At 39.7% G+C, this 21,240-nt stretch overlaps 1 protein-coding gene across 1 annotated transcript in view; it reads right to left on the reverse strand.

Annotated features, from left to right (window-relative positions):
* Nucleotides 1-367: 367 nt before the first annotated feature.
* phip (PHIP subunit of CUL4-Ring ligase complex) overlaps nt 368-21,240 on the reverse strand; it is a 50,955-nt gene continuing 30,082 nt past the window's right edge. The window contains exons 21-40 of the mRNA XM_084736830.1: nt 20,769-20,906; nt 19,166-19,263; nt 18,817-19,021; nt 18,164-18,274; nt 16,061-16,168; nt 14,836-14,960; nt 14,160-14,242; nt 13,874-13,985; nt 11,889-11,950; nt 11,121-11,276; nt 10,305-10,425; nt 10,092-10,217; nt 9,914-9,989; nt 8,788-8,847; nt 8,481-8,633; nt 7,819-7,971; nt 6,591-6,802; nt 6,255-6,496; nt 4,541-4,687; nt 368-4,428 (exon numbers count right to left, since the gene is read on the reverse strand). Coding sequence (XP_084592956.1) covers nt 3,725-4,428; nt 4,541-4,687; nt 6,255-6,496; nt 6,591-6,802; nt 7,819-7,971; nt 8,481-8,633; nt 8,788-8,847; nt 9,914-9,989; nt 10,092-10,217; nt 10,305-10,425; nt 11,121-11,276; nt 11,889-11,950; nt 13,874-13,985; nt 14,160-14,242; nt 14,836-14,960; nt 16,061-16,168; nt 18,164-18,274; nt 18,817-19,021; nt 19,166-19,263; nt 20,769-20,906 — 3,192 coding nt within the window. The 3' untranslated portion in view covers nt 368-3,724. The remainder of the gene's footprint in view (nt 4,429-4,540; nt 4,688-6,254; nt 6,497-6,590; nt 6,803-7,818; nt 7,972-8,480; nt 8,634-8,787; nt 8,848-9,913; nt 9,990-10,091; nt 10,218-10,304; nt 10,426-11,120; nt 11,277-11,888; nt 11,951-13,873; nt 13,986-14,159; nt 14,243-14,835; nt 14,961-16,060; nt 16,169-18,163; nt 18,275-18,816; nt 19,022-19,165; nt 19,264-20,768; nt 20,907-21,240) is intronic.

Below are 21,240 nucleotides of genomic sequence, written 5' to 3' on the forward strand. Positions count from 1 at the left end.
ACCGCCATCTATTGTAGGTCATACACTGACAATGGATAAGTACCTCATACTGTACAAACCCACTTAAAAAAAAATAATCAAAACTATCCCTTTAAGATAACCTGACAAGCAATACTAAATCAGCTCTTTTATTTTGTCAGGTTTGGTAAATGCAGGTAGTGTGCGCGATCTCATGAAGAGGGGGTGATAGCAGAAGAAGCACTTTCGATGTCTACTTTGATATGATGGCTGCATTCCCCCCTTGACTGGGAAATCAGAGGAACTCCCTGCCCATTCCCTTATTAACGGGGCTGTTGTGTAGCAGGCCAAAGGCAAGGTTAGCCACCAATTGCTCCTTACTCAAAGCAGGTACATCCACACCAAAAATTTGAGATTCTCAAGTACTGTTTTTAGTTGGCTCATGTAAACATCATGTTTAAAAGTGAGCACATACCTCATTGTTTGAGAAACCTGGCTCTAATATTATGTTTCCCCACTCTGCTCATGATAATCTGTGCATATATGTAAATATGATTATTTGTGATTGAGACAGAAAAACAAATCCAAAACCTTTATGTGCCTATGAAGAGTTTCTTTGCAGAGTTTTGCGAGCAAAGATCATTAGCTTCCTATCTTTAATAGAAACCCCAACAATAATACTTATTTTCACACTAATTTGTCAGTTGTGGAGGAAGGTGTCAGTGTCTCAATCTGGAATAAAACTCTTCATATACACAATAAAAACAAATCATTTGTGAAGTAAATACAAGCCAGACTGACTGAAAAAAAAGTTGTTAATTGTATCCTTAAAAATAAGTGCGAGGAGTGTAAAACATCAGTCTAACTCCACAGATCTAGCTGCTGAAATATTGTCCTGTATGGAAGGGACACAGACAGAAACAGCTGACACGTTATATGTAACACACTCACCGTGGAGACAGAAAATTAACACATTCAAAAAGCCATGTTCTAAAACTTCAGTGCCCAAAGACAGAATTTGGCATTGACAAATCCATAACAACAACAACAACAAGAACAAGAACGACAACAAAACAATGATAAACAGATGAGATATATGTTGAATAATATGTGAGAAGAAAGACCTATGAAATGAAGCAGGTGAATATAGATGCTACTGTCCAGTTCTCCCCAGTCAAAGTGGCTGATTTTGGCATCCAGTTGTTCTGTGCTGGGGTGAAAACAGAAACATGACACAAGTGGAGGCCGCCATCTTTATAAACTCGGTCCATTAGTTGTGTGTACAGAGAGAGTGACACAATATGTTTGTTTCCTGTCAGGCTGTCATTTTTCAGCCTTTTCTCTCTTTCATAAGCCCTCCGTACAAGCCTGTCAGTTTTCTGAAGTCCAGTTCTCTGGACCCAGCGACAAGCAGGAAGTCCAAAAAAATTTAAAAAAGAAAAAGAAAAGAGAAGAAAGAAAAGGCCCCAAAAGCAGAAACCGAGGGTTCAATATGCCAGAATAGCGAAGGCACACAATCAGAAAGATGAATATAAGACTTGTCCGTCCAAATTCAGTCCGATCCAGTTTGATCTGGCTCGATCCTGTTTGCTCCAGGCATGAGAAAGTGCTAGAACATGCGAGACAGATTTGTGTGTGTGTGTGTGTGTGTGCGTGTGTGTGCGTGTGTGGTCACCATAGAAACATATCAACATTTAAAAAGTTTTTATATGTTAACAATTTTTAAAATACACAGGGTTAACGCCCTACAACTGCATTGATAACCGGTCTGTGGTAAGTGCATCTCAAAGCTAGTCACCCAAAGCTCCACTGGCTGTACCTTAGGTATAAACTGACGATAGGTTGGTTATAGGATAATATATTGACATGAATAATGGTTTTACAACAACAGTAAAGTCTTTTTTTTCAACTGCTATAAATACATTTCTTTGAGAGGTTTCACAACGATCAAACTGTATGCCACTGGTTGTACGCTGAAAGTGAATGACACACTCAACTGTGTTATAAAAACACACACGCTCCTTCAACTGACCCTTCCTAAGTCCCGCCCCTTTTAGCTCTGTGCTTCAGTAACGCTGGAACAAGCCTGGTATCCAGCAGAACCTCAACCAACTTTCTGGTTTTCTGTTTCCTAGATATTCTGTGCACTAGCCTTGTCTAAAATGAAACAAAAAACAAACTTTGAAAACAGATAAAAGATGTACTTCGAGACCTGTAAAAGTGACACACACACACACACATATATATGTGTATGTATATATGTAACTTTTGGGAAAACTCTAGTTAACTAGCTAGCTAATCTACAGCAATTGTTAGCTCGTTACTTAGCTAGCATTTTGTTAACTTTAGCGAACCTAAGATGTGACTATATGGTCCTCCCATAAAATCTTTTAACCATCTTCACAATTTGGTTTTATATTCAACACAGGCGTGCCAGGTACATAGCGTATCTGCGTACAAGAAACTGGACAGGAGAAAGTTGGCTGAGTTTCCAAGTTTGCTCAACTGTTTCTGGAGTGCAGAGCCAAAAGGGACGGGACTTACAAAGGGGGCGTTACACACACTCTCATAGTCACAACTTGGTTCATACACATACAGGCACATGTACTTTGCAGGGCAGAGGCCAAGCACACTTATATACACATGCACGTACGCACGCACGCACACACGCGCGCACACACACAAACACACACACACACACACACCAAAGACATAAAGGCACAAGGTATTGCTAATGTTGAGGACGCGTTTAAACATGATCAATCTAAACATATAAATGACCCCTTTCACCCATGCATCCTTTTTGTCCTCCTCACAGTAAAAACAGTTTCTAGAAAAAACAGATGCTTTTTCTTTCTAATTAACATGCAAAAAAAACACCCACACGCACCCACATACACACATCAACAGTAAACAAAACCTACAGATCTACAGTACCAACAAAGGTACACCATTTGGTATTTTAGCGCAGACAGACACGCTCAGGTCAGCCAATGTGTAAGACATCCGAAAACAGAGAGCCGATCATCACGTACAAATCTTAGAAAAAGCAGAGAGGGGGGTCATATAAAAAAGAGCGGGAACAATGAAGAAGAGGGGGAGCGAAAGACGCTGTCAGGCCAGCGGTTTATAATCCGTCACAGACCTGACATTTTGAGCTCAGTGGGTGTCTTTGAGCTACCCAGCAGAGACTCTTGAAAAGTCTTCAAAAATAGCAAGAGTGAGATCAGATACATCCAGCTCTCCTCTGGATTTTTTTTCAAGTACTAAAACTCTGTTTAACTGTTTTGCCCAGTCTGACACCAACAGTGTTTCAGGTCAGACGGAGGTGAAGGAGTGGTTCACTGGAGAGTAGGACAGTCAAAAGACCACCAGCGTAGGAGTTGGTGAGCTGCTGTGGGATCCAACATGGACCAATAATGTCGGAGGAACAAATAAACTTGTGTTATCGGCAGGCATAGCGATTTTCTCGCTGGGCCGAGAAGAAGGAAGAGTCGACAGATAACAGCGCAGTGTCTCTCCACAGCCACAGCTTTGACTAGTGGCAGCTCCCCAGACGTGCACAAACATACGTGCACACAAAGGCAAACAACACCAAGCACGACTTTCTCAACTCAGCCCTCTGCTCCTCCAACGCATGAGCTCAGAAATCCCAGATTTCTTCTGTCAGATTAGCTTCCTCCTCCTCCTCCTCCTCCTCCTCCTCCTCCTCCTCCTCCTCCTCCTCCTCCTCCTCACATCCTGCGTGTCTGCTCTGTTGTCTCCGTTACCAGCCTATCAGGTTGGCTTTGGCCTTTTCCGTCAGCTTGCGGACACGTCCCTTTGAGGACGTGCCAAAGGTGATTGATGAGTCCTCAAAAAGCAGCTGCCTCTGCTCCTCCTCAGAGTCCTCTTCCATGTACCAGGCAGACCGTCGCCCTTGGTTACGTGTACGCATTGACCCTCCTGCCCCATCCCCTGCCTCCTCCTTCCGATTGGATCGTTGAGGAGCAGGTTGGTGAGGGGGCGTGACCTCCTCGTTGGCTTTCCTGCTGCTCCTCCTCAGTGGCGAAGGCTCAGGTGACTCAGCAGGAGGAGAGGCTTCGTCAGTTTTTACCGCCCGGGGCCGGCCGCGCCGCCTTGGCGTAGTTGGCAGGCCAGAGTCCGACAGCACAGATGTTTCCTGCGCTGAAGATGTCCCACCTTCATCCCCCGTCGACTGATCGAGCTCGTCATCGGGGGTGGAGCTCCTGCCACTCCTTCTCATCTCCTCTAGCTCCTGCTTGCTCTTCCTGCCTCTCTTCTTGCCAGGAGGGCGGCCTCGGGGTCTCGAGGGGCTCCCCGGGGTCGTGGCTTCTGGAGGACTCACTGGGGGACTCACTGGTGGCTCCACTCTGGATTTCCGCCCCCTCCTCCCCACGCCCAGGGTCACATGACTACTGTGGCCATTCAGATGGACTGTGCTCTGAGACGAAGGACTGGAGGGAGAACCTGAGAGAAGAGAGCATTGATTTACACGCGGAAGAAAATATCAGTAACAGACAGGTGACATTAAATGTGTATTACAGTATTACAGTCACTTCTTTGTGACAGCATCTCTTACCAGGTGTGTGTCGTACAGGAGTCCTGAGTTTCCTCCGGGTGCTTCCCCCACTGCTACTTTCCACGGCTGGAGAGGGCGTCACCTTTTCAGGAGCTGGTGGCGTTGAAGCTGACACAGAGTTATGAGCCCTCAGAGAGCGAGTAGACTCTGTCGACAACAAGGAGATATGCAATGAAGGAAGGAAGTAAATAAAACGTGAGATCAGGTCAATTCTTGATGATAAAATTTGCTTACTTGTCAAGAGTTAAATGAGACAATTGATACCACTCTTATGTCTGTACAGTCAGATGAATTCAGCAGCTGCTGGTTAGCTTAGCATTAAAACTGGAGACACGGAAACAGTTAGCATGGCTTTGTTTATAGGTAACAAAATCTGCCCACGAGCACCTCTAAAGCTCACTAATTAACTTAACTAATGAACTTATTTAATTTGTATGTATGAACGACACATTGTGGTTTTACACAGGACTATGTGTCAGACTGTTTTCTCCTGGGCACATGGAAACTAAAAAGGAGAAGGGCTCATATACGTCACTGGTGCCAAACTGCAGTTACAGTTGGCACAGTGGTTAAAGGGCAGACCGCAGTTATTTGAGTTTTTTAGTTTCTTTTTAGTTTAGTTTGTTTTATGTTTTAGTTTTTAATTTTTGTTTTAAATTCATTTTAGTTTCTGTTCATTTTCCAGAGGGGGTTTGCTCAGTTCAATTTAGCTTTTATTGTTTAAAAATGTTAAGTTTGAGTTGAGTTTTTATTAGTTTCAGTGTTCAGTATTTTGTTTATTTATTTATTTATTTTATAATATGGGGGGTACTTTTGAGGGGTAAGATTACATTCAGATTAGATATCACATACAAACACAATGCTTTGTGAAGGCAAGTGACATCCAAGTCTTGATAAACATATGCTGTAGTGCAAGTTGTGTTGATGAATATGACCAGATTGACAAAAACTGAAAACTTAAGTTTTAGTTTTTATTTTATTTTAGTTAACTAAAATGTTTTTTCACACCCAGTTTTAGTTTTTGATTTTGTTTCAGTTAACTATAACAATCTTGTTTTGGTGTGTTATTTATATGATGTTTCATGCATTTTCAAGGTACATTTCATTTGATTTGTATTGATTTTATATCAATAATTTATTTGCATGCAAGTTGCACAGACTGGAGCTTCTTGTGCATATATGATTGAGTCCTGTAAAGTTGGCCAAGTCATCTTTGGATACTATTTGGAGACCAACAGCAAATAAATGAATGGCACATTTGAAAAGAAAATAGTGAGTGATACATGTGTTCTTTCATTTGGTAGAAGCATTTCTTCATCAAAGGTCATACAAACTAGATGTGTTGGGTTTTAGTGTGCTTCTCCGTGCTTCACCATTTCCCATAGGCTTCCACAGAACCACCACCAAAGTCCGGCACCAAGCAGAGTGTTAGTGTTAGTGATATAATGACGTAATAGCCCTTCCCTCTTTTTTAGTTTCCTTGGCTGGACGCAGTAATTTCCTGGAGTCTTATTGTCACTGCAAGCATGCCAAGCAACTACACTAACCAGCTGCTAGTGGAAGCTTCATATTTGGCATACAAACATAAGACTGGTATCAATCTTCTGATCTAACTCTCAGCAAGAAAGTAAATAAGTGTTTCTTTCCCAGAATGTCAAACTATTTTTAAAGAAAAGTACTCTAACTGTAAATTTACATGCAGACGTGATTGTACCTGCTGTGCTCTGTGCGTTGCTTGCAGCATTATGTGAGGAGGATGAGGAGGGTGGAGTGTGTGCAGAATGGCGTGCTGCACTTCGCGTACGTCCTGCAGACGCTGTGTCTGCCTTCCCGTTAACCAGCTGAGGGGGCTGTTTGGGGGGGGCACTCTGCCTCAGAGAGGATGGTCGCGAAGGAGCTGGTGATGGCTCTCTTTTCCCGGTCACCCTGGATGATACACGTCTCTTCCTCTCTGGGCTAGAGGCAGGATGGGAGGACAGAATATAAAAGATCATATCTAATGACCAGTAAGAGATGTAGAAAAACAGAAACAAAATGTCCTTTCTTCTACCTGGATGCAGTGCTGCTGGTTGGAGATTCGCTCCTCCTCCTCCTCCTCTTCATGGCGTGCCGTGTCTGCCTGTCCGTAGTGTGTCGCATTTGTCTGTCAGTGCCCTGTTTGGTCAGTTTATCCGTCAGGCCGTGAATGGCCTTGTAGTCGGCCAGGATGGAGCTGATGTGCTCCTCAAACAGTGCAGAGAGCCTCAGACTCATACTATAAATCTGGAAACAAAGTAAAGGAAACACTGATTCAACTGTCACACTGAGACAAAAAGGGATGAGAATTTATTAAAGCATGAAAATATGAAAGCACTAAGAAATATATTAAGCTTGGAGGGATAGTTTGAATTATTTGATGTATGGTTGTATGAAGTACTTATCCATCGTCAGTATATTACCTACACTAAAAGCCGGCCGACACCTCGGTTTGTGGAAGCAGCAACAAAACCAGTGTAGGAAGCTAAGAAATGTACTGCTGTGGACAAGTATAGTGGCAAAATGTATTTTTGCTACAGAGAAAAAATAAATGTCATTTCAAGTAGAATATTTTTAACGCTTTACCCTGACATCAGAGGCCTTTTCCAAATGTTACCGTCTCTGAATCCACCAGACTCCCTTGGGGAAATCAATAATTATTCAGAGCACAGAGCACAGGAGTTGCTTGTCTATCACTGCCTCGATTGGTCGCTTGGTTCACTTAAGTCACAATAACACAAACAAACTAACAGATCAAGGCAACGGTTGACCAGCAACTCCTGTGTTGTGCAAGATAAAAATACAGTTTGTGCCAAAGGACGCTGGTTGAGTGAGAGAGAGCAATATTTGGCCGATAGTTTCCCATTGGAAAATGCTTTCTGACAGCAGGGTAAAGCCGTGAAAACATCATTCATATAGCGTTATTTCACAATAATGATATGCTCATTGTATATTATCCTGTGTATTACTCGGCTATTCAAAAAAAAGCACAATAATTTGGCCAAAATATTAGTCTAAAAATGATTTTATTGATTTGAGAATGATTTTATTGCTCATCCACAGTTGAAGAACTGCATCCATAGCAACAGTCTGTTATTCATAGCAATGGTCTGCTATTCAGAAAACCTTAGAATTCTGTAACTGAACAATAATAATAATGATGTAAGTATACACTGACTATCAATAAATACCTCTTGAGATCCCACTTCACTTAATCCGAACTATCCCTTTAATATATATGTGTGTGTGTGTGTGTGTCTCACCCGAGACTTTTTACTGGGCGTGTATGCTTTGGAATTGCTGAAAATAAGCCGGACGTCTTTGCAGAGCTCAATTGGAGACTGGTACTTTCCTTCTGTTAGCGTGTTAAGAACGGTGCCAAAGTCCATCGGCGACTCGACTATTTGCAGGTAGTCCTGGGAGAGGGCAGAGGGAAGTTTGGACATTTCAATTACAGGTTTGAAAAGATGAGAGCACAATAAGGAGGAGAGGAGAGTGCGAGAGGGTAAATACATAAGAGATTTGGAGGATTCAGGGTTTCACTGTGAATAATACTGAACCAACAGCAAAAGAATTCCAGTCTTCCTCTGTATTGCAGCCCACTGAAACCGTAAGTCTGTTCACACTGTTTCTCCTTCACAACTTTTCCATTAGATTTGGTCTTCATTACAGATGCTGAATGAAGAGGACCAAACAATCCCTTCACTTCAAAAAGCACTCCTTGTGTAATTGAATTGTGGCCACTTGTGCTCTAAACTGACTATAGCAAGATTCAAGGGCCAAAATGGTAACAGAAAATGCAAATGAATGTAATGAGAATACATAATGAGCTAAATTCAGATCACATCCAGAGTTAAGTTTGTTTCTAAGGAGTTCACATGCACACGGTACTGAATAAGGAAGTAAAGAGTTTTTGGATAAGTACCGGGTATTCCTGTAGGTCCACAGGTTCTCTGAAAGGCTCTGAGTCTTCACACTGAAAGATGAGATCCAGCAGCTCTTTACAACGTCCTCTCCATGCATGAGGGTCGTATGAAGGAGGTCGGGTCCTCAGTTGGCGCCGCATGGGTCGACGACCCTGTACATGCACGAAAGACATAGTAAATGCTGGATTACAGGACAGTGGAGCACCTTCTATTGTAAGATCATTGAATTTAGTACGGTTTATTTTCACTCATGAAAACAGCAGTCGAGGATGCATTGGAACAGACTGCAGCTGTCAGATATGTTACCTTATGGTTTCGTGTGGATGTTCCAGGAGTATTTGTATCTTCATCCTCCTCCTCTTCATCCTAAATTGTTAAGAAAATGGGAATTAAATAAAGGCACCATATATTGTACTGTAGGTTGCTCTACAATAGAATATTTCATTATTTCAACTCCCAACTGCCTTTCAGGTGTAACTTAAAAGGTAACTGAGGTCATTTTCTAACCTGGACGCTATGTTTTCATGATTTTATGTCTAGGTGACTAATAGAAATTTTTAAAACTGGTCCAGTGATGAGTGAGATTGCTGTTGCCGTAAAATGGGCTGCAATGTAATCCCCTGCAGGCTGTTGCGCACCGCCAATATATGTACACTATTTGTGCTTGTTTTTGCTACGCATAGACCAGACTGTTATTGTAAGTGTCTGACAACATTATGGAAAGGATTGCTACCGAGAGAGACCTTTTTTGAAAGAGCCGATTTATTGTTTTCATCAAAGCCAGACTCCATTTACAGAAACAGTAATTCTCCACACACCATTTTCCCTGGTTGTTTATATTGTTTCTGTCGAGTCAGAATGAAGATGATGATGATAAAATGACTGTTTTTGTAAATGAAGTTTGGTGTTTTTAACATTTAACAAGAATGATATAATGTCTGTTTCTGGTTAAATAAAAAGGATCTTGCTCTTTAACAAAAAGGTCTACATCTTTAGAGATTTTTTCCATGATGCTGTCAGACACTTAGTATAATAATCTGAGCTGTCACCGGCAAAAAAAAATCCTGAACACTTTAAGTGGACGTACATTGATGTGCAATTGCCTGTCAGCAGCCTGTTTTGCACCTGAAGTTGTCTCAGTACTCAATACAGGACCAAATTGTTGTCTCCATTAGTCACTTAGACACAAAAACATGGGAAAATAGTTTCTAAGTTGAAATATCTGAAAGCTGTCCTTTAGTAACAGCAGAATTGAGAAGAAAATAGTGTGAAATAGTAAAAGAAAGCATTTTCACACAAATTACATGAACAATATTTTGGCTCAGGGGAAAAATCATGCATCGATATCAGCCAGCAATTAGAGTAAAAAGCAACATGTTCAGAACAATTTTAAGACAAATTGCAGTGTAAACATGTAGCTTTACGAATTTACCTCATCTTCGGAATCAGAGAAGGTCGCCTTCTTCATAGTTTTGTAAAGGGGCATGAGGTCTGTTAGACTTTGGTCCCTGAGGAATAAAAAAGAAGCAGACGGCAGAATGGTTAAAATGGACACAAGCAAAAAAGTGTTAATATTTCCCCTACAACAGCATACAGTACAAAATACTCACTTAATGAATTGCAGCATGAGGTCAGAGACAAACTTGGCGGTAGTGACGATGAATGATCCGGGCTCATTGAATGTCTGGGTGTTGTGTTCAATATAACGAACCTCCCACATCAGAGAGGACAGTCGTCTGGAAAAGAAATACAAATGTGTTAAGACGCACACTCTCTGTATCTTGTGCCACCTCTTTTACTGAAAGCAGCCTGGCGTGAGGTACCTGTAGAATCGGTTCACCAGCCTTTGGCGTATGGTGCTGAGGTCAGTGACGTAGGCCACCACTGTGCAGTATGTGGGGTAAGCTTGTAGGTCCACTGGAAAGGCAAATGGCGCTGCGACATCTGAGGATGGCAAGTTGAGTTGGTGGATGAAAGACAGACGAACACACAAAGATAGAGGATTATTACTAGAGAGACAAAGTGGATATCTTGTCTATATGATATATGTCTTTCCAAATAAAATTACCTGCTTATATCGTGTATTACAACAGCAAAGCTAACCTCACACCTTCATGCCTTTTCTTAAAGATTTTCTCTCTTCTTCCGTATATCTGTACCTAAATTTAGATGCAGCTGCAAGAGTTAATATAAATCCTGTCCTATAAGCCAGCTGCAGCATGAAGCGTAGGAGTAACAGGGAGAGATCTAGAAGGATTAAAGTGAACTGGCTGTTGGTGCTCATGTGCATCTAATCTTCAAGCTGTCACTAGAGGGAGCCCTCACACCAGCTTTCCACTGAGCGGATTGCAGGAATACAAATCCTGCACCTAATATGACATTACATCACTTAACGGGAATTCAAGCAAGCACCTCAATATGTGGCTCAACGTGTGAGCAGCTTATTTCTTTGAACGCATGATCCGCGGCCCTGCTGGGCTCATGCTGATGAGCTCAGAGCCATGACTCATATTGTGTCGGGAGTCAAGCTGCTGCTGCTGCCGCTTTACGGGAAATGTGCCCTCGTGGCTGGACCTCACATCACTGCTTACATGACATCAGTGGGCTGTTATTTTCATGGAGGCTTGGCGACGTCATACCAAGTGTGCAGAGCTGGTCGATGGCTTTGATGATGCGCTCGCACTCTTCTGCGCGTGTGCGGCAGCCCCATTCGCCATCCAGTGGGACGTACAGCAGCTCCTTCTGTTCTTCTTCAACCAGCGGGACGCTCAAGCCCAACTCATCAGGGAACGTGGCTGCATAGGGAAAAAACATAAATCAAAATGTTGAAATAGTAAAGAAATTACAGTAACACTTCATAATTACCACCACTAATGAAAATAAAGTGACTGTTAATTAAACTTAACTAAACTGGTTTATAGTATTTTTACTGTTAATGAAACCTCAAATAATTGTTATATAGGCTTTATAAACCAGTTATTAAGCAAATTGGAACATTTTCTAAACATCAGCTGCAACTTTTTAAAGACCATCCAAATGGTTAATAAATAGTGTAGAAAATCTATAGATTCTCTACACTATTTATTAACCATTTAAAAAGTTTTCTAAACATCAGCTGCAACTTCATAATGGCCATCGAAATAATGTTTATAGATGATCTACACAGTATTTATTAGCCATTTAAAAAGACTGTCTCTTATTAGCTAAGATAATTTTTAAACTCATTATTTCACATGACTATTAACTAAAGTAAAATTAATCAATCAATCAAAATGTAATCAATTAAGTAATCAACTGACCATTTATTAATGATGGTTATTATAAAGTGTTAGTGAAATTACATTTGAATTTGTAGAGAAAGTTTAAATGTGTGCACACTGTAGAGTGGATGTATTGGTGCAACTTACCATCGTCAGGAATGGGCTCCATATCCCAAGGACTCATCTTCTCTGTGTCTCCATTGTCCCAGCTGGATGAGAAACAGTGCTGATATGAATCATCAACATCATCACAACTTTGAGTCTTTGTGTTTGCAATTTGTGACCTATTTCAAGTACCCACAGCCTAAAGTAGATGTCCCTTACAAGGTTTTTCAAATAATGTGTGACCGTGAGCGCTCAACACCGACAAGAAAACACGACTCAGACAGACAATATGCTTATTAATGTTTTGAATGGAAATGTCACTGATGATGAGAGTCCAGCAACAGCAAAACAAAGGTCAGTGTTAGTCTGCGTTGTTGTAAATATCCAATTCAAACTGCCACCCAGGACTGTTTCATCAAGTTTCATGAGGTGTTTGTGCAGTTAATGAGTGCTGTGAGAGGAGGTGTCAGCGGCATAATCACAAGGAGCTATTTGTCTGCATTTGCCTGGAGTTTGTCCAAAGAGACAAATCTCTATTGCACATAAACCATTTTAATGAAACAATTTCACATTTCATATTCTGTCAGTGTAGGAAGTCAGATCTCAGAACTCATCCAATCCCAGGACTCAATAAGATAGCAAGAGACCAACTAGACACAGTGGGAGCAGTGGGAGCCCAGTCAAAGTTTTCACGCTTTTGCAGCAGCCAAAGTCAGATATTTGGAAAACTCAATCTCTAAATTCCAAAGGATATTTCTCAAAATCATAAAACTTTAATTGGTAAATATTTCACTTTTACTGCTGTGCAATTGTGCACAAAATAAGAAGTGTAAGAAGTTTTCTCACAAATCCGCATTTCTACCACAGGCACTTTAATTTACTTGATGCATTTTCACTGCAGGGACCAAGGTCTAAATGAAGTTCCAGGGATGTTACTTTATGCCCCAAAAATCCCTGCTCACTGGGTAGTACTGTCCAAAAGTACAGGAACTTTGGGGGTGGGGCTTACAGCACTCAACAGTGAGTACTCACAGCATGTTATTTCAGTCGCCATTTTTAAAAGTCTGTAGCTGCAAACCAGTTTTTGTTCACTGTGCTTTGACATATCAACATGGAGTTACAGAAGAAAACATACAACAGAGGGACCAATGATGACATCCAGGCCTCATTGAGCAGTCATGCTGAGGACGAAATCCAACGGGAAGTGGAAACAGCAACTTTTCGCTTTAAAGGCATCCCACCTTTTGCATAGACACATGCAAAAATTACTAATTTGCCCAATCTTTGTCTTTAGACTACAGTGGAAATGCAGACAACAATAGACTGGAGGAATTAGTTCCTTGAAAAGTAGTTAATGGGAGTAAAAGTTACAGTTACTTTGGGTGGAAATGCAGCTTAAGAAATTACAGTTTTCCTTTAGTTATGTTCATGTACCTACCTGTTGAGTATGTTTTTACTATATAAGGTTTGTGTTATGCTGGTTGAATAACAGAAACTTTCCTGTAGTTATCATGATATTTATAGATTATTTTCATCAGATTGAATTTTGTTTTGTCATTTAAGGGCACTGAATACATCTCTGGAATTAGCCTTCAGTGCTGCAACTGTGGCAAAATATAATTTGCAAGGAAGAGCTGCAAGACTGGTTCTGACTATCATCATTACCTTGGAATCTGAAAACACACAATATGACTGTACTTCACTCAACTTCCTTTTCCTCATCATCACCAATAAGGTTTCCTTAACTCTGATTCATTTTGGTCTGTTTGTATCATTTCTGTTTCACATATAGTATGTCTGTTTGCATTTCTGCCCCCTGTGCCAGTAAGTTTGTCATACGGGGTTACTCTTGTCATTTGTTGCCACTTGGGGACAAATTAGGAAATCTTGGTATGATACAACGGCTCTCCTCACTAATGCAAACACAACAAATTTATCATGTGTAAATGAGATTGTGTAGCACTTTGCTCAATCTGCATTTTTAACTGTGCAGCCCTAAACAGAGTAAATCCAAGCTATGATCATACCAGACATTATAGCACTGAAACAGGCTGTCAGGGTACTGAGGCTGGTAGGGCTCCTGGCTCTCAATGGTCCCAAACCACCAGGCATCATCAATCACTGACCGAAACCTGTCACCTATACACACACACACACACACACACACACACACACACACACACACACACACACACGTAGTTTAGATCTTTACAAGAAAACAACAGTTGAATTCATAATTTGAGCTAAAAAATATGGGTGACATATATTTGGTATTCTAGTCAAGTCAGACTACGAAGACTAAAAGTGGCTGACCTATAGCCCACTGCCTCTTTCTAGCGTTGTCAAACTGCTGCCGCAGTACCAGGAAGTCGATGACATCAGGCATGTCGTGGTATCTGAATCAAGACAAAAATGTACAAGTCAAAGGCAAGTAAAAGACTGCAACGAAGCAACAAAAGAATAAATAAAACAACTATATTAACAGTGCAAAATAGATGAAATGTATACAGTTTGGAGAAGCACTCTGCCATTCCCTTGAGTCATAGTCTTTCCTTTTGTAAAGTCAGTCAACTGGATTAAATGTTTTATGAGTACTGTCTTGTCTTGTGTCAAGATGAGAATTAATTTAGTGAAAGAAATGTTATATTTAAACTTAGCAGAGTGGAGAGGCACACAGAGTACTTAAGAGAACAGTTTCACACTCTGTGGACACTGAAAATCTCCATATTGGTGGGAAAAAAAGTGACAATGAGGGTAAAAAATGGACAGTTCGGTTAAAGGGATAGTTGGGATTATTTAAAGTGGGTTTGTATAAGGTACTTAGTGACTGAACCCGTCTACAGCAGTGCATTACTTAGCTTCTGTGCTGGTGCTCCTCTCTGCTTCTCCAAACTGGGGGCGTGCTGGCTACTGATAAGTACCTCATACAACCCCACTATAAGTAATCCAAACCCTTTAAGTACAGGATATGTCACACTGGGGCCCTTACTTCATTGAGAAGGATCCTCCGGTCAGTTTGCCTGTGTCAGGGTCCAGGAAGGAAAGCTTCAGACAGCACAGTGTGGGCAGGCCGACCTCATACTTGATGCCAACAATCTTCATCAATTCCTGCTCCTGAGCACCACAAATAAGAGTACAAATACTGCAAAGTAATACAACTAATTTCCCCTTAGGAAACACCATTCAAATACTTATCTTAAACATACATCAATGCACTACTTTTCATTTTCTATATATATATGTGAAAGTTTTTTCAGAGTGCTTGCAATGCTACAGTAAGTTTTTCCAGCTAGGAAAAAGTAAAACTGGAAAGAGTAATACTTCAGCGTTGCCAGGCCTTTTTGTTAGAAAAGAAACTAGAGAGGAGAACCTTGCATTTCACACGCTACAGGCAATACATTCAAGATGCACAGTGTCTGTGCCTGCAATGTATTATGGACTGCTGTCTGCACAGAAATTGCTATTTCTGCCTCCACACATGAAAAAGAAATGAAAAGTATACATAGTAAAAATGCAATCCCATAAGATGTTACTTTTAAGTCTTCTTTAAAAGACAGTTTCATATACAGGGATGAAACTTTGTTCTCTGCAGACATTTTTCTTTTAGCTGAGGAGCATTTTTAGGTCAGAAAAATGATTACTGTAAACATGAAAGTGAAACTAGACAAGCCGTGGTAAAGACGAGATACCAGGAAGAGGTTTGCAAGCTAAAAACTGTGTGTAAAATAGTGAATGATTACATCATTGTAGCCTGAAACTGTGTAGAGATTCCTAGGAACTGATATGTATTCTAAGGGAGATTGTGTCTCATTTTTTATTTCTACAGCTCTGGCCTTTTCAGCCACTACTTTGGAAACTCAGCATCCATAAAATTGAAACACTGCCAAAATGTCAGTCAAGATGTTAGATCCCAAAACAGGATCCAGCATCTGATATCTACTGTGTGTCTGTCAGAGAAGTTGAGAAAAGTCTTTCACTGTGATTTTTACTTTTATGTTCTTTATTAATTTAACTGTACAAATGTATTCCCTCTGTGTGAAGACTATATTGATTTTTGTTTCACGGCTCTACTGTGATTTTTATAAGGAGCTTCTCCTCAGTGGTTGTGGACACACGAATAAAGAGACAATATAAATCTCTAGATACATGGGATCTAAAGAGCACTGTCTCTCTTCAGAGAGTCTTCAATCCATCTTTGTCACACTGTCTCTTACCCGGAGCTCCATCTTGTGCCAGGGCTGCTTCTTAGGATTGATGCTGTAAATCTTTTTCTGTTTCGCCATCTCCACGTAGGCTTCATGGCCTTGTCTGAAGTAGTATACCTGCACACACATTCAGATACATTCAAATATACCACAGAACTGTGTCTTGTGTAATATCTATATTTTCCTTTGCACCCCATTTACATTTGGTATTAAAATATGATCTGTAATCTGAATGTGATTACATTTTACTGATCACATCTGGAGGTAATCTGGCTCGGATTTTGCTTGGAATTTAGGCAGATAAAAACGCAATCTGCACAAAAAATCTGGATGACATATCCGGGTACATATCACATTTTTATACCATGTTTAAATGGGGTGTAAATCTACTGAAAAATATATATATATGTGTGTATAAAGGAAAACTTGCGACCACATGCTTTAAAAGACATATTTAGCTCCTAGGAATGGCCATGTCAGTTAGTGTACCCCTTATTATTTTTAATAGATATTAATGGAACAACAACCAGCTCTACAAACAATATCTTCAACAATTCAATAAAACAAATTCAGCAGTCCTCAGATCTATCCAGTCACTGGTGAGCTAATGCCACAATAACTCAAGTAAATGTAAATGTAGTCAAAAGTCACCTGAAATAAATCAAAACCGCCCAAAAAACTCTTCCTGCTTCCTTATTGTTAATTATTTTAACTGTTTCTTGAACTGTTCTTTTCTTGCTTTTTTGTTCTGCTTGTTATTATTGTTTTGTCTTTTAATGTTTATGTACTTTGTGTTTTCCATATTGTCTATGTATTTATTCAGGTGTATACAGGGATTTTTTTAAAACTGATAAGTACTTATTGACATCCTAAAAAGTCTATAAGAAAACTACAGCTAGTTTAGATTGTTGCTGCCAGAGTCTTAAATAAAACATAAAAACGATCACTTCACTGCTTCAGACACTGCACTGGATAACTGAATCTTTTAGAATTGATTTTGCAGTTGTTTTACTTGTTTATAAAACTTTGAAGACCTCGCTCCTCCCTCAGTCAGAGATCTTTCATATTATGTTCCAGCTAGATCACTAAGGTCCTCTGCTTTTCTTTTAAATGTTCCTAATCTGTCCCATAAAGACACCGGTGACAGTGCCGTCTGTTTTTATGCCCCTATTGCCGTGGAAATCACTTTTAAAAGGAAATGAAGGACCTATCTTTTTAATCTGGCTTTTAATTTTTAATTGGGAGTAATATTAGAACGTGAGCTTTTAAGTTTCACATAGTTTAGCATAAATCAATCTGAAATCTCTGTTCATTATGGGTTAACAAAAATAGCATTTTTTCATTAACATGTAGTTAACTTTAACAAAGTTTTTTTCAAAGATTTCTCATGACTCATTAACAAACACTAACTCATTAAGCAATCATTTAAAACAATTCAGTGTTAATTTTAGCACCAGGTAAAGTGAATAAACGTGATGTTTCCCAAATAATGCTCATCTGCCTCAACAACAAAGTTAGCACATTCTTCTGACTGCTGATTTAACAAAACTAAGTAAAACTAGTTCTACTAAGTAAAACATAATGCTGAATATAGCAGGAGTCCTCAGTAATATTTTGAAAGTCTGTTTTGTCAGGTAATAAACATTATCAAATCTGATGACAAATAACAACACACCAAAAATTACAAGAGGCATTAATCTTCGTATGATGTGAAAGAATGTGTTGTAGTTTGAGGCATGCTTCCTTCTCAGTGGAATCTTTACAGTCAAATCCATCACAGTAGCATGACACTGAGAAAATGATTGACCAAAAGTAAACTAAAATTAAATCTGAGTTCTACTGACTAAATCTCAGCTAAAATAAACAAAAACAAAAGACTTAAATGTAACTTTAAACTGTTTCCAATTTTCAGTAAGCACCTAAGACTAAATTTAAAATTCCTGGCAGGATTAACACTGCTGTGTAATGGGCATTACGGCCTCATGGGGCCGCTAAATTTAGTGCAGACTTGTAGTCTTGTTGCTGTGTAAAACATGAGCTGATGTTTGGGTATGAGCAGGCATGCGGTGCACACGTGGTGAGGACACTGTAACAGAAACAGGCGGCACGAACCTCGTCTCCCATCTGGGGTATGTAAGGACATCTGCGGGGGACCGTGTCCGTGATCCAGGCAGAGGGAAGCCACTCCTCCAGAGTTAGCCCTTGCTCCTGAAGCTCTGTCCTCTGAATGACACAACAAAATAAATACTCAGTAACAGTTCTTATATTTGAGTTTTAGCATCAGATAGCATTTGTTTACCTCTCCAAAATGTAAATAAGGACACACGTTACACACAGTTTTAAGTTTTAATAATCCTCAGTTAATGTATCTAAGATTCAAGAGATTTATTTGCATAATTTCATGTACAACAGCAGTGAAATAACACTGTAACAACCTGACAACTGTGTGACCACTGATACTTAAAGCTACAGTAACAAAATATCAATACATCAAAATAATAAAATAATATAAGTTATACACAGGGAAGAATAACAGAACAAAATACTATAAAATAACTTTTTGTAGCATTTACATTAAAAACAAAGTTCTACTTTCCTGAATAAGAACAATGTACTTGTGTCTATTTTAATTAAAAGTCTTTTAAATACTGTTGAATCAGAACACTCATCTGTGCAGAGAGCTGATGGGTAATAACTTTGAATCACAGTGAAAGTAACATCACTGAAGTCACAAGGAGAGAAAACACAATTTTGTTATGACAAACCTTTCTCTTCTCCTTTGGCTTCTTCTTCTTTGGTAAGGCGCCGTCTTTGTCGGCTTTCTCTTTCTTCCTTTCCTTCTTCCCATCCCTCTTCTTCTCTCCGTCCTCAGAGCCACTGCTTTTCTTTTTCACTTTGACGCTCTTCTTCGGAGGTTCGAGGTTGATCCCCGCATCCGCCGTCCAGTCAGAATAATCGCTGGAGTAGTCGCTGCAAATACATTGCAGAAAAGATTGAATACACAAATGTATCTGTTTGTGTTTATAGTTTTGATTTTCATACAGCTTGTGCATGTATCTGTACAGGCAACAGTTGATATGATAAATGCGTGTGATATACAGTATGTATCTATACCTTGAGCTACTGTGGTCATCTGGCCAGGGCTCCTTTTCCTCGTCCTCCTTCTCCTCATCTGAGGAATGTCCGTTGATTTGTCGGACCTCCACCTCTCCCTGGAAACACACATCACTTCATGTTAGCACTTAAATGCACACAAAGACGAACAAAAACAGAGTTACTGAAAAAGCAGCAGAAAGGTACTGTATGATAAAACGTTTATTGTAGTCAAATTTGCGAGCTGAGCAGTTTGGTGTGCTTGTATCAGCTTGCTAGATTTGCTTCTGGTGTGGACATAAAAAAAAAAAGAGATAAGTGGTACTGAGCAGAGCTATAACCTCCTTTAACTCTTTAATGCTTAAAGATACAGATCACCCCAAAATCAACAAACATATTTCCTCTGGTCTGGAGTGTTATTCATCCATTCAGATTGTTTTGGTGTGAGTCTGCTCTCAAATATAATAGAACTGAAAATCTGAAAGAACTCAAAGGTGTGTATTCCAGAAATCATGACTCAAGATAATCCACAGATCAACTGTATTCTTTTGTACCATCCGGTGTTCCCCACACATAGACTTTACTTGGACGTGCCATCTAGGTAAGCTAACAGCCATCCAAGTAGTTTGGGCAATGTATTTAGCATTTTAATTTTTTTTAGCCATTGAAGAGAACAACACCATCCATGATCTGGCGCCTTAGTCTAGTAGACGATCCCCCCAGCCACACATATCTACTGCTGATATCTCAATCACTTTGCAACTCGCACGAAAACAATCTGGATGGATAAAGTGCACTAGAGGTAGAGATTTTTTATTTGGGGGTGAACTGTCCCTTTAACATCCAGACAGTGTTTTATTGCTGTTATTATAAAAACGGACATGAATTTTTCAAGGCCTTATTACACTGTTGGACTGCTTTGAAGGTAGGGGAATGTCATATGTTTAAAGTTTAATAATGCCTGGATTGTTTTTATGACGGGATGCTCTTTTGAAAAATGATGCAAAGAGCCAGAAAACAAAAAGCCAACTGTCAACCACCACGTTTATATATAACAGGGTTCAACATTCATGTTTTTTAAAACTTTCCAAGGACAAATGGGTCAGAAATCTACTTGCCCCAAGTTGATTTCTAGTTGCCCCTGTAGTAACTTTGACAACAAAGCTTAAAGTTGACTGTCATGTTTAATGTTTTATAAATGTCCGAAAATAGTTAAAAATAAATGTCTCATTTTGTCAGTCTAAAACCCAAAGATATTCAGTTTAATATAATAATAAACAAAGTAAAGCCTGAAATCTCATGTAACTAGTTGTATTACTTTGCATTTTCTGTCATTTTGCATGAATAATTACTTTAACAATTAACTGATTATCAAAACAGTTTAATAGTTGAATTCTTTTTGACCACTTTGAGTGAGTTGCCACAGTTAGATGAACCAACAAAATTATGAAAAATCACACCAATCAAAGTTGAAAAAAAAAAAACTAAAAATACTGTGAGAGTTTCCCGCCTGGCTGAAAATCATCATAATGGAACTTGAAAAACCTCTTGAAAAAACACTATGACAAAGATGCATTGTTTAGACTTTCAACATAAAACAAAGCAGCAACCGTGTCGCATCTACCTCTGAGGTGCTGTCGTCGTCATCGGCAGCCTCGGCGCTCTGGCGACTCGTCTCCTCCATGGCAGCACGAGTGTGATAGCCGTGGTTACCCTGGCTCCTCCTACCCTCGTCAACTACACACTCTGATGTCGGGTGAACCTGAAATAGCAGAGGATGAAGGACAGAAACGAGACAAAGTCAGACAATATAAGTACATAGTGGAATAATAATTAAACAAGAAGTTTTTATCATGAATGAATAAGAATATCATGGGAGAAAATTATATTCCTATAGAACAATAATGTTGAGGCAAGGCAGTTTTATTTATAAAGCATGTTTCATGTTCAGTGGTAGATTCAAGGAGCTGTACAAAGAGGTTGAAAAATCACAATTCAAAGTTAAAACAACAATCATAAAGAGCTGGATAAAAGAGACAAATCTAGTAAAAATAAATAGAGTAAAAGAAATAATTAAAGAATAAGAATAAAATGTA

The sequence above is a fragment of the Lutjanus erythropterus genome, chromosome 15, assembly GCF_056507025.1.
Source record: "Lutjanus erythropterus isolate fLutEry1 chromosome 15, fLutEry1.hap2, whole genome shotgun sequence".
Lineage (NCBI taxonomy): Eukaryota > Metazoa > Chordata > Actinopteri > Lutjaniformes > Lutjanidae > Lutjanus > Lutjanus erythropterus.